The sequence below is a fragment of the Halichoerus grypus genome, chromosome 2 (genome assembly GCF_964656455.1).
Source record: "Halichoerus grypus chromosome 2, mHalGry1.hap1.1, whole genome shotgun sequence".
Lineage (NCBI taxonomy): Eukaryota > Metazoa > Chordata > Mammalia > Carnivora > Phocidae > Halichoerus > Halichoerus grypus.
This window is the reverse complement of record NC_135713.1, coordinates 165782003-165795870: the sequence shown is the minus strand read 5'-3', so window position 1 is coordinate 165795870 and position 13868 is coordinate 165782003. Positions and strand designations below refer to the sequence as shown.

The 13868-nt window shown below is 36.8% G+C and overlaps 1 protein-coding gene across 1 annotated transcript in view; it reads left to right on the top strand.

Moving 5' to 3' along the window:
* CPD (carboxypeptidase D) overlaps positions 1-12345 on the top strand; it is an 80217-nt gene extending 67872 nt beyond the window's left edge. The window contains exons 15-21 of the mRNA XM_078068101.1: positions 155-286; positions 1087-1182; positions 1285-1349; positions 5021-5152; positions 5686-5871; positions 6284-6383; positions 8218-12345. Coding sequence (XP_077924227.1) covers positions 155-286; positions 1087-1182; positions 1285-1349; positions 5021-5152; positions 5686-5871; positions 6284-6383; positions 8218-8444 — 938 coding nt within the window. The 3' untranslated portion in view covers positions 8445-12345. The remainder of the gene's footprint in view (positions 1-154; positions 287-1086; positions 1183-1284; positions 1350-5020; positions 5153-5685; positions 5872-6283; positions 6384-8217) is intronic.
* The last annotated feature ends 1523 nt before the right edge of the window (positions 12346-13868 follow it).

The window sequence follows — 13868 nt, the reverse complement described above, 5'->3', positions numbered from 1 at the left end:
GCTGTTGAGATAGTGGCTTGTGGAGTAATAAAGTATTTATATACAGATTTTTTAAATTAGCTGCTGATTGTGTTCATGTACAGAATATTTTATTGGCTATTCATACTAAAATTTTAATACTTGATATTTTATATTCGACTTTTATGTTTTTTAGATAATGCCTCCCAGCCTGAGACTAAAGCCATCATTGAAAATTTGATTCAAAAACAGGACTTCAGCCTTTCTGTTGCTTTAGATGGTGGTTCAGTGCTGGTCACATACCCATATGACAAACCAGTACAAACAGGTATGTAGAATGTCAGTTTATTATATAGTATTCAAGCTTAGGTAGGAAATTCCAATTAGGTAATGTCCCTTCTAAATTTTTTAAAAATCGTGAGCATTTGCGCACACTCCATGAGCAAATAACCAATGTAGGAAGGTTGTACATATATCAACAGCTTAGTTACTTGGAGGAGAGAGATCAGATCTAAAGATGAGCTAGCTTTATTGCGTGTAACCATCTTGTCACATTTGTTCAGTTTAGTTCACAAGCATTTATTGAACAATTATTATGTCTGTAAACATTGGGAATGCAAAAGTGAATAAGACACAATGCCTACCTCAAGAAACTCATTATTATATGTAACCAAATATTAACAATACAGAATTGCCCTCCCCTGCTTTAAACCTTGACTGACTGGTTGCACTTAAGATGAGATTAACAATTGCTTGTTGAATCTCTCTGGGACCATTGTATATGGAGTTTGTATTGTTTTCAGTGCAGCCTAAAAGAAATATTGTCATTAGGCCACAATTGCCCTAAAATGTAGTAAAACCAAAACAAGTTTGTATTTTAGTGTGGTAGGCTCTTGTGTAAACTAACCATTTTTTTTTACCTTTTAATATAAGGAAGATGTAGATCTTCTTTGTCTGATTATCCTGGACTAAAAAGAACCATGTAGTTAATTATAATAACTCCTCGATAAACTTCAGTGGGGTATAAGATTTACTAGAAGGAGAAAAAGATGACTTTTGTATCCATGAAGTTGAACTTGGAGTAAAATATTTTAGATTTCTCCAACTTCTGAATTTTTCTTTTTATAGTGGAAAACAAAGAGACTCTGAAGCATTTGGCATCTCTTTATGCAAATAACCATCCATCCATGCATATGGGACAGCCCAGTTGCCCAAATAAATCAGGTAGGTATTTTCCATATCCCTTGTTATTGTTGCTGCTTTTGGGGATAGAGGGTGTCTTACCTTAAGATCTTGTTGATCCTGTATCTCTCGATGCTTTTATAGATGAGAATATCCCAGGAGGTGTAATGCGTGGAGCAGAATGGCATAGTCACCTGGGCAGCATGAAGGTATGCTCTATAGAATACAGTGAGAATAGAATTATAATTATTGGCCATTGAGCAACAGAATAGGTGACTTTTCTGATATAATCAAAGTGAATGGCATCTGCTTCATGGCTTTCTTCAAGACAGCCTTCAACCTCTGACAGCATTTTTTTTGTTTTGCCGTTGTCATCATTTTTGTACAATTCAGTGACATTAATTACATTTAACTGTTGTGCAATCATCATCATTCTAAGCCATCTATTTCCAAAGCTTTTTTATCACCCCGAACAGAAACTGCAATCCGCTAAGCAATAACTCCTGATTCTGCTGGTAAGCCCCAACTCCTGGTAACCTCTTTACTTTCTGGGTCTATGTTTTTGCCTAGTCTAGATATTTCTTGTAAGTTGAATCATACAATATTTGTCCTTTTGTGCCTGGCTTCTTTCACTTAGCGTAACATTTTCAGGGTTCATCTGTTTTGTTAGCCTATATCAGTACTCCAGTCCTTTTTATGGCTGCATAGTGTTCTATTGTATGTATTTCACATTTTGTTTATCAGTTCATCTGTTGATGGACACTTAAGATGTGTCTGCCTTTTGGCTATTGAGAATAACAGGCAATGAACATTTGTGTACAATTGTTAAGTTTGAACCGTTGTTTTCAATTCTTTGGGGCTGCATACCTAGCTGTGGAATTGCTGGTCATGTCCGAATTCTATGTTTAGCTTTTTGAGGAACCAACAAACTGTTTTTCACAGCAGCTGAACTGTTTTACATTCCCACCAACAGTCTATGAGGGTTCCGATTTTTCCACATCCTCACCAACGCTTGTTATTTTCCTTTTTATATAGCAGGTGTGAAGTGCTAATTCATTGTAGTTTTGTTTTTGTTTTTGTTTTTGTTTTTTTTAATATTTTATTTATTTATTTGACAAAGAGAGACACAGCGAGAGAAGGAACACAAGCAGGGGGAGTGGGAGAGGGAGAAGCAGGCTTCCCGCTGAGCAGGGAGCCCAGTGCGGGGCTCGATCCCAGGACCCTGGGATCATGACCTGAGCTGAAGGCAGACGCTTAACAACTGAGCCACCCAGGCGCCCCAGTCATTGTAGTTTTGATTTGCATTTCCCTGAAGACTAATAATGTTGAGCATCTTTTCGTGTGCTTATTGACCATTTGTATATTTTCTTTGGAGAGATGTCTGTTTCTCCATTGCCTGTTTTATTTATGTATTTATTTTTATTCCATTGCCTATTGGCCTATTTTTAAATTGGGTTGCTTGTCTTTTTGTTGTTGGGTTATAAGAATTCTGTATTTATTTTGGATGTTAAACACTTACCATTTGTTTGATTTGCCAGTAGTTTCTCCCATTATGTAGGTTGTCATTTCACTTTCTTAATAATGCCCTTTGATGCACAGAAGTTTTTAATTTTGATGAAGTCAAATTTATCTGTTTTTTTCTTTCGCTGCTCATGCTCTTGTTGTCATATCTAAGAATTCATAGCCAAATCCAAGGTCATGAAGATTTACCTCCATGTTTTCTTCTATGAGTTTTATGTATTTAGCTCTTGTATTTAGATCATTGATACATCTTAAGCTGATTTTTGTATATGATGGGAAGTAGGAGTTCAACTTCGTTTTTTTGCATGTGAAAATCTAATTAATTGTCCAAGCACCATTTGTTGAAAAGACTACTTTTTCCCCCCATTGAGTGGTCTTGGCACCCTTGTCAAAAATCAATTGACCATAGATGTATGGGTTTTTTTCTGGACTCTCAATTCTATTTCATTGGTATTTATATCTGTTCTTCTCCCAATATCCCTGTTTGATTGCTGTAGCTTTGTGGTAAGTTTTGAAATTAGTAAGTATAAGTACTCCAACCTTTTTATTTTTCAAGGTTGTTTTTGGCTTTTCAAGGCTCCTTGCAATTCCATTTGAATTGAGGATTGGTCTTTCTTTCTTTCTTTCTTTCTTTCTTTCTTTCTTTCTTTTTCTTTTCTTTTCTTTTCTTTTTTCTTTTCTTTTTTCTTTTCTTTTCTTTCTTTCTTCCCGTCTGTCTCTTTCTTTCTTCCCATCTGTCTCTTTCTGTCTTCCTGTCTGTCTCTTTCTTTCTTCCCGTCCGTCTCTTTCTTTCTGTCTTCCTGTCTTTCTGTCTTTCTTTTCAAAAAATGCTGTTGGAATTTTGTTAAGGGTTTTGTTGAATCTGTAGATCACTTTGGGTTATATTGACATCTCAATAATATTGTCTTCCTCTTCATGAACTCAGTTACGTCTTTCCATTTACTTAGGTCTTCTTTAATTTCTTTCGGATAATATTTTAATTGGTTGTCCATCCACTTCAAATTAGTAAGGAGTTGTTAGCAGGTGGGTGGTTAGCTCATCATTTCATTAACATGTGCAACTAGAAATTTGACCTCATTCTCATCTCTGCCTGCCTTCCCTCCTTTATTTACTAAGAACTTACTACGTATGAGGCACTTTGCTCTACTAGTGATAAATAAAATATATTTCCTATCCCACTGTACAAATAACTATGTTACAGAATTAATTGATTTAACCTCAGGAAGAGCAACTCTCAGTGTGCCATGAGAAATTAAAGACAGAAAAGATTACACCTAGTCAGAGATACAGTGTTCTCTTCATAGAGGAAATGGCATTTGGGATGTAGAGATGGTGAGGCAGAACATTCCAGAAAGAAAAAGCAGTATGGGCAGAGGTCAATAAGCATTCTAGTTTAGTTAGAACAGGAGGTGTAATGGAGAGCAGCAGAAGACAAGAATGGAAAGAGAGTTTGGGGCTCTGAATACTTTGTTTTAGTAAGGAATGGGAAGCCACTGAAGGTTTTGAGCAGATATATAGTAACATGATCAGAACTGTGCTGTGGAAAAATTAATCTCTCAGCAGTGGGTTAAGATAGGTTGGAGGAAAGAGAGACTGTGGCACAGGGAGACCGGTGTAGAATAGCCTAGTCAAGAAATAATGAGGGCCTGGATTAGGGTGGCGACAATGGGAATGGAGTCAGGGATGAAGTTACAGCGATATTGCAGAGGTAGAAATGACAGGATTTGGCAAATTATGGATGATGGTGAGAAACTGAAGTCAAAAACAAGAGATTTCATGTCTGCGTGAGAACATGAGTTAATACCATTGACTGAATAAGGAAAAAGGACAGGTTTGGGGTGGGTAGGGGGAGCTGGTAAGTTAGGTTTTGGAACCCGTCCACACAAGCAGTTCCGGTGCCTGGAGAATTGCCCTCCGGGAGGCATTGGCTGCTGTCCCCGGCAGGGTGAAGGTATCAGAGGGCAGGTGCTTGAGCTTCTGCCTCCAGGCTCCAGGAACGGCTGTGAAGTTCCGGAGTCGCGAAGGAAGCTGCCCGTCTGCTTGCACTTATTTATTCACTCACTTATTCAACAAACCCTAATAAGCCCCCTCTACCTGCCAGCCACCGTGGCAAGCCCTGGAGATACAGCAATGGATTAGACCTAGTCCCTGGTCCCAGGGACTCTCTTAGCAAGAGCCGTGTTTGTGACTGATGATAATACTGAGTGGTTCATTTGTATTGGCTATAAAATGCTCTACTGATTCTTGGTTTATATCCCCCAGGTTTTCTTTCTGTTCCATTCGTTGGATGACATAGCCTCCTCCTCCTTACTTTTGTTTATTACTTTTTCTGCATCTGTCTTTGAATTTTATATTGCAGGATTACAGTGTCACCTATGGCCACTGCCCGGAAATCACAGTATACACAAGCTGCTGCTACTTCCCCAGCGCAGCACAGCTGCCTTCCCTGTGGGCGGAAAATAAGAGGTCTCTTCTTAGCATGTTGGTGGAGGTGAGCCTTTCCCTTCCAACTAGCAGCGCATCCCAGCAGTATGTTCAACGAAAACCTTTATCAAAACATTTCCTTAATCTTTTACCAATAATTTATACTCTTGTTTTTAAAAATATATATAGAAAGAGTCTTGTTGAATTTCTACCACCTTAAATAGGTGCCGCGATTTCACATATTTGGAATCTGCCGTACTTGAGGTGATTTAATCCTGTGAGGTGTTGCACATTTTCTCGTTGAATATCATGCAGAGAGAGTGTACTGTGGTGGAAAGTCAGTCCTCAAGACATCAGAAGGTTTGGGTCCTAACCCTTCAGGCTTTGACCGTATCAGAGTTCTCTTTTTCACTTATGTCAGCTCTGTGCTCCGAAGCAAGGAATGCGTAGCAAACGAGGCCAGAGTCAGTGGGGAAGGACCAACAAGCTAGTTTTATGGGGGGTTTTGTTGTGGCTTCGTTTGTTCATTGTTTTTGTCATGGCTCAAGCTATTGCCCTGAGAATATTGAAACAAATTTATATTTTGAATATTTTTTACAGGTTCACAAGGGAGTCCATGGTTTTGTTAAAGATAAAACTGGAAAACCAATTTCTAAAGCAGTCATTGTACTCAATGAAGGAATAAAGGTGCACACAAAAGAAGGAGGCTATTTCCATGTGCTGTTAGCCCCAGGCGTCCATAACATCAATGCCATCGCTGATGGGTACCAGCAACAACATTCCCAGGTAAGAAAGTCAAGTTTAGTAGTATCATGTAAATCCTTAATCTTAATAGCATTTCCATTTTATTTTGAAACTCTCATGAGGAAGAAATAAGATGTGTAACCAGCTCTTGATTATGATATCTTTCCTTCAGCAACAAAAGGGAAATTTTTATACCATTTTGTATACCTCTGAGGACAATGACTCCTCTCCTTGGTTTAGTATAAAGGCCTTAGGAGTATTTCTGGGATACAATATACCTTAAGTATATTGTGTGAAAAGTTGTATCAAAAGTAAACTTTTTCATAATTTTTGCACTTTATATTGTATGAAAAGTTGTATACTGCATGAAATTCTTGCACTTTATACTGTATGAAAAGTTGTATATTGTATGAAAAGTAAACTTTTTCATGATTCTTGCACTTTATCCCTCTAGGTCTTTGTGCATCATGATGCAGCTAGTTCTGTGGTAATAGTCTTTGACACAGATAACCGGATATTTGGTTTGCCCAGGGAGCTTGTGGTAACTGTATCAGGTAAAGAAATTTAAATTTTCGGTAGTTGAAGTGAAAACCAGTTCTGTTCCTGAAACCAATATTGTACTATATGTTAACTAAGTAGAATTTAAATTAAAATTTGAAAAAAATAAAAAATAAATAAAGCCAGTTCTGACGTTTTAGTTTGAGAGTAGATCACCTCCCCATCACCTGAAGCTAATCACTTTTCTTCTCATACTGGTCACCCATATATTCTCACGGCTTGCTCCCTCACATTGTCAGGTCTGTACCCAAATGTCACCTCGCCAGAGCGGTCTTCCCTGATCACCCTAGCTAAAATAGCACCCCTGTCACTCTCTCCACCCCACTTTTTTTTTTATTATAGAACTTACTACCACTTAACATTGTATTATATATTTAGTCACTTACTTGTCTATATTTGATCTTTCCCACTAAAACATAAATACTCTGAGAGGACAGGGAGTTTATCTACATCTCCAGCACCTAGGACCATGGCTGGCATGTGGTGGGTCTTAGTGAAGAGTTGTTGACTGAATGAATCATTTGCTTTATATTAAGATCTTAAGTCCCTTGGACTTTGACTTATAGTTATTTTTTTAAGATCATGGAAAGAGGAAATACTTGTTTTCTCCAGGATTAATTTGTGCCATAGCTTGAATTACTGAAAGTTTAGAAAGGAAAAAAAATGTAGTAAAATAATAAGTGCTCTGCTATACTATATCTTTTTGACACAGAGAACCTTGGTTCATTTCTTTTCTTCTTTTTATTGTATTATGTTATGTTAATCACCATACATTACATCATTAGTTTTTGATGTAGTGTTCCATGATTCACTGTTTGCGTATAACACCCAGTGCTCCATTCAATACGTGCCCTCTTTAATACCCATCACCAGGCTAACCCATCCCCCCACCTCCTTCCCCTCTAGAACCCTCAGTTTGTTTCTCAGAGTCCATCGTCTCTCATGGTTCATCTCCCCCTCCGATTACCCCCCTTGGTTCATTTCTAAAGTGCAATTTGGACTTGACCAAAATAACCAAGTTTAAGTATAGGGTGTGTGGGGGAGAGATTCTTAGTTAATAGAGAATAGTATATTGGAAACATGGTCAAATCATTTCAACTTTTAAAAATCCCACAGGTGCTGCTGCTTTTTATCTGTGAAGCACTAGTTTATTCTAGGAATGCCTAATTCTCTCATATTTCCTAAATTTGAACCTTTTTCTGTTGTGGAGTGTTTAAAGTAAAGAGTATTAGCTTGAACCAGATAAAGGGTGAATAACTTAGTGGTTAGAAACATAGGAGCTAGGAGTCAGCAATGGTTTAAATCTGGCTTTCCCACCCATTTGCTGTCATGAACTTAATTTTTATTATGGGTTTATTATTTTCTGATACTGAGACTCTTATTTTGATAACCTATGTATAAATATTTTGAATAAATGAGGTTGGGATGAGGTAAAATTTACTGGAAAGGATCCATAGAAGTCACTGATACAGAGCCAGTTGTAGAACAGTAGACCGTTTGGTTTCATTGTGGTAAAAGAAAAATATGCATATACATACATATGCATGAAGAAAGCTCTGAAAAATATTCACGAGAGTTGTTAAAAATGATCTCTGGTTAATGGAGATGTGATGTGGAGTTTTGGTTTGGGTTTTTGGTGTTTTTGCTTATCTGTATTTTTCTAATTTTGCATAGTAAACATGTACTGCCTGTGTAATAATAAAAGTTGTTTCTAAGTGCATGAAATAAAAATAAAATAAATAAAGGGCATGTCATAGAAAGTGTCACTGTAAGCAGCTTATTTATATTCTTAAAGTGGAACACCACTCACATGGTGATTTTGTTTGGCAGGCGCCACCATGTCAGCATTGATCCTAACAGCTTGCATTATTTGGTGCATCTGCTCAATCAAGTCTAACAGACACAAGGATGGCTTTCATCGGCTCAGGCAGCATCATGATGAGTATGAAGATGAAATTCGCATGATGTCAACAGGCTCCAAGAAGTCCCTCTTAAGCCATGAGTTCCAGGATGAAACGGACACTGAAGAGGAAACGTTATATTCTAGCAAACATTGAAACACAGACTTCGCACATCTCCCAGCATAAGTACCAAGCAAAATTACAGTTCCTTTTGGGAGACACTGCATTAAGAAGAGAGACTCTCTTGCTTCTTCAAAGAGCTTTGGGGAGTTAACTTGCTAAATTTGTATTCTCTGTGAATTTGGCTGGCAGTTTTGAACTTCCCCTCCTTTAAGTACTCTTACCTTAAAAAAAAAAAAAAAAAAAAAGATCTGCTTTCTATTTATGCAGCAGAAATGGGACAGCCACTTTGTTTTTCTTTTTAATTTAAGATGAGCTGTTTGGAGCTTGTGTTATAACTGCATAAAGCCAACTAGTGGATGTTATATTTTGCACATCAGGTGTTTACTAGTGGCTTTAGCTTTTTCTCTTTATTTTAGATGGCCAAAAGAATCCAGAAACATTTAGGCACGGACGGCAGTCAGAATCTGACATAAAGCTTTAAAAACTCAAGGTTTTCTCAACCTACTGAGAAGTACTTTCCTCTAGTTATTAAATAGCTGGAGTTTTCTCTTATCATTCAGGTTTAATGGAGGCTGGATTGATTTTTAAATATATATAATATTAGGAAATGAATAAATGGGCTTCCGCATTTGGCTTTCTACTTGTTCCAAGGTTAGATCAGAACTGGTGGGCTATGCTTTAAGCAGGATTTCACTACCTCTCTTATAAGGTTTAGCAAAGTTCTAAATACCCCCATTTTAAGGGAGAACTTGTTGACTTTGTTGTAAAAGATCTAAATGTCCATTTGAATAGAACTGAGAGGGAGATCTACCAAAAGCTAAAACTTGTGTCGCATATCTTTCAACTTTTAAAAATCCCACAGGTGCTGCTGCTTTTTATCTGTGAAGCACTAGTTTATTCTAGGAATGCCTAATTCTCTCATATTTCCTAAATTTGAACCTTTTTCTGTGTTGTACACTTATGGCTTTCAGATGACCCGGCAATGTACAAGATCTGAATTCTACTGAAAATATCTGGAAGTCTGGAAGAGACCTACTTGCACATTCTTTAACCGACATTTGAACACAAAATATCTACAGTTCATGCTCCAGTTCAAGCCTACGGATATCCTACTGTTATTGAAATAGCTTGGCCAGTCTTATTCATAGAGGCCTCCGCAAGTGATTGGGTTCTTTGTCCTAATGTTTCATTTGACAGTCTCTTTTTGATCAACCAGTTTTGTTAAAAGTTCAATTGAAAGCATTTAAATATGGCTCCCTCCATTAAAAAAAAAAATGTAAACTATGGACTACCGTGTTCTGTAACACTGGTGAGAAAGTGTCATCTTCGCTGCCACTCAGGTTATTGCAAAGACCTGAAAGATTTTCTTTTACTGTGTCTGTCATATCATGCTTTTCAATGGAATTGATGCTTTTTGTAAGTATGAGTCTTACCAATGATCTAATGGTTTAATACCTTTGAATGTTTTTAATGGCCAAGTTGCTGCTGAATTTGTACTAAATCAGGGGATCAAAAAACTTGCTCTCATCTTTTCAAATTGTATTCTATATCCATTAATGTATCAGTCATCCCAAAGCCTTCATATGGAGTGGTTTACCACCGTGTAGGTCATTCCAAGTTTTTTGAGGAATGCGCCCAAAGTGGCTTTATATAAAGAGATTTGGTTTAGCAGGAATAATGAGATCATGACATTTGTTAGTGAGTATCTGTGATAAATTTGGGTGGTTCAAGGTTAAGCCATTTTGATATTAATCCTATTATTAACAACTCTAAATTTTGAGCCCTTGCCACCCACTCTCACCCCACCACACACACAGCTAATACTTAATGAAATAGACATGATTTAATGTCTTCTAATAATACTTTACATTTTCTTTAAGGGGGTGATGTGGTGGCATTGCTCTTTTTAGCTTTACTTTTAAGAGTGCAAAGTCAAAACCAACAAAGGGCTGAGTGGCTGGCCCTGCTTGGGACATTGCAGCTAGAAATGAAACAAAGTTGACGTGACAGTCTTTACTTTATTAGCATTGGTCTTCACTAGAGGGTGCCTTTTAAATTCATTTCTCTTTTGAATTAACCATGTCTTTAACTGTTCATCACAGTGGCTGGAGTCCATGTCTTTAAGCATGTATACAATTTTTTTTAGAAATGAACATACAGATAGTTCTTTTAGTAATTTTTCCTGAAAGTAAAACCAAATTCTGCTATAAATCTTGAATCTTTAATGAGTTTCTAAATCATGCATTGCTCTGGAAAATAAGACCTTCTCAGCCTGTGTTAGCTATGAACATGAATGTATAGGATCATGACTACTAAGATTGTGTTCTCAGCCCTGCTTTGTCTTTTATTTGTGGATCTAATCTTAGACCACATTAACCGCTTAAGGCATTGAAGCCATATGGAACGGGGAATGCATTTCTTCAGTGTTTCTCCTAGAGACTTTCCATTTCCTTGGAGTCATGGAGGCAAGTAAGTATCACAGTATTAAGAAATTTGCCCAAATCTGAGTTGTGCCTTTCTTTACTCACAAGGCATGTTTTTTGTCCTGGTGATCAGTTTGTAAGCCTTCTTCCTTCCCAGCTCCTTAATAAAAGCAAAGTGATTGAGTAGGTAATTTTCAAAGTGTCTGCCTGTGTAAATGTACTTGTACTGGTTATGCAGTCCGATAAGATGAACTCTAGTTAATTTCAGATGGAGAGACCTTTTGGTTTTGATGTATTTTGCTGAACACTTGCTTAGTGTTTGGGATCCTGTCCAGTTGAGGAATGCTTGCAATTCTCACTGGAGGGAATTTGCTTGGGGACTTTGTCATCCTCCAGAAAGGAAACATAATGTATATTTGGCCCAGTGTGATTGATTGGTTAATCTTTGGTAATTTTCACCTGGATGGATTTGCTGAATTAACGAATATTGAACTTAAAAATAATTATGATTTGACAAATAAATAAAAGGTAGTCCTTAATGCCTGAGCTTATTGTGTTTCTGAGCTAATACCAGGTTACTCAGTAACCATGACCTGCTCCTCCATTTCCATTTATTCTCAATAGTAAATAGTTTTCTCTTCTTGTTGCCAGAAATGCACTTGTTGCCAGGTTTTGTCCCTGCTGTATTAAAAGCTTCTTGGCTATGAATGCTGTGATGGTGCCCCGCCTGTGGTTCTCTGGTAGAATTGTTTTTAAAAATAGCAACTTTATTGTTACTACAAAAAATTCCGCTGTGGTTGATGTTCAGTGACTTTCTACCTAGCAGCTTTTTGGTAATTCTTTGAGTTTCTGATTTGTTTTAACTATAGCAGATTCTTTGGGGTAATTAGGGCCTTTGATTAATGTCAACTAAACATGGATTTCCAGTTCATAAAGAAACATCTCCCAACACCCATTTCTCCAATCTTTAGCAATAATTAATATTCCACCTGATTTTCAGAATATTGTCCTAGTTGATTTTGATTAGACAGAACATATTATGAAATTTGAAAATAGGCTATCATTTTAAGGCAATTGGATATAAATTATGTAAATATGTATGATTATGACTTTTATAAATGGCATAACATGAATGTACTAGCTACATTCTATGCTGGCCATGCTGCAGATTTTCTGGAGGTATGACATAATGGTATTTTTTTATGCTCAGAGTAAAAATAAACTTTTCACCTCTCCATCTTTTCAGAGTGACATTCCCAGGCTCCAGAACAATTCTATAGCTATTTATATGAGGTGCCCAACACTTGTTCATCTCAAGTGCTTCAGTCTTTGGTTTATTTCATGCACTGTGCCTTCAAAATGAAATTTTTAAAAGGGACTTTAAATGAAGTTGAATAGTAGTTTTAAAAAGTCAATCTGTGTAATTTATGTGAAATCTAATTGTAACGAGGTCCTTTCTGTTTTTTATATGTAAACAGATCTACTAATCCTGTATAAAAGTTATTTTATGATGTTTGTCTTTCTTTGTGTTTTGTCTCATAATCTTTTTTCAAAAGCAATAGACAAGAAAAAACTATTGTCTCGATTTGAAAGTTATGTATTTCGTTTTCCTACCTATACTAGGGGAAAAATAGTACCAGGCTAGGAATACAGAGTGTCACCTGTAGAGTGTTTTTGTCTTCATGAATTGACTCGAAAGAAAGCTGTTTCTGAAATAATCACATCATATAGTAGCCAGAGTTCTTTCTGTTTGTGGCTCAGCTAGATTGATACATGTCCAATCACTCCACAACAAACACCACAAAACTGGCCATTGAAAAGTTTATGTGCACATTTCAAACTTGTTTGTTAAAAATTTTTTCCTTTTTCCAAATAAGACACATTCTATAATGTGTCCTACAGCGTTAGGCACAGTGGTGATGAATTGACCATCCCCTTTGAGTTTTTGTTGATACCGCTGGGTCCAATAGGAACAGGGAAAGTGAAGTTCCTAAAAAGATGGGCTCTGCTGACAAGGAACTCATAGTCCAGACCAGAGAAATAGAAATGAGAATAAAGCTGTACTTCCATAGTGGTTGGTTCCTCTAAAAAGAACATCTCTGCTGGAGGGGAACTATAACATGGAGATTCAAACACGGACATTGGAGTTGGCCCCATCTGTGATTGATTCTCGGCTCTCCTACTTGCTTCCTATGTGAGCTTGCATTGTATAGGTTTCTTCACGTTCTCTAAGTCTTACTTTCTCTACCAGTTAAGGAATAATACCCAATAGGATTGTATTGATATAATACTTGACTCAGAATTGAATGCCCGTGATAACCAGGATCATTTTCCTTCATTTGCTGTTTTCTGATCTTTTGAAAGCAGAAAGAAAGGTATTGTATCAAATATATGAACAAACGAAGATCTGTTTACAGGTGGTCATTTTAATTTAGAAGAAATCCCTACACATGAATACTAAAAAAAAAAAAAAAAAAAGAGCTATGAAATTTTCCATTATGTAGTCCCATAGATTGTCTATAGCATGGCAGTAAAGTTTTTAGAATTGTGCCAAATGCTTCATATTTGTTTTTAAATGAAATTAGATTGTATTTATGCCTATTCAGTGAAAAGAGCCTTACTTACCTGTGGCAAGAAGTCTGAATAGTAATAATGGTTCTTTTCCCCTCAATGTTTGAAATATTTTCCTGAATTTTTGTCAGGAGTTTTCTCATAACTGATCAAGAACCTTTTGGTTTGTATCATAAGTGGTGATCTATCAATTATGTTTCATTTTTCAGGTTTCTAGAAGCTGATTGTTCTCAGCAATTACGCATGATGCTCAGTGCTAACACTACTCAGTTATGAATAAATGCCATTGTGTTAGGGCTTCATCTCTTATTTTTACCTGCAGCTAGAATGCCAACTGATCGTATGCTGTTTATTGCAGACCTCAGATAAATACCTCAGTTATTACCCACAATTTAAAAGCAGTGAAATCAGTATATAAAGCCCAACTTTATTTTTTTAAGATTTTATTTATTTATTTGACACA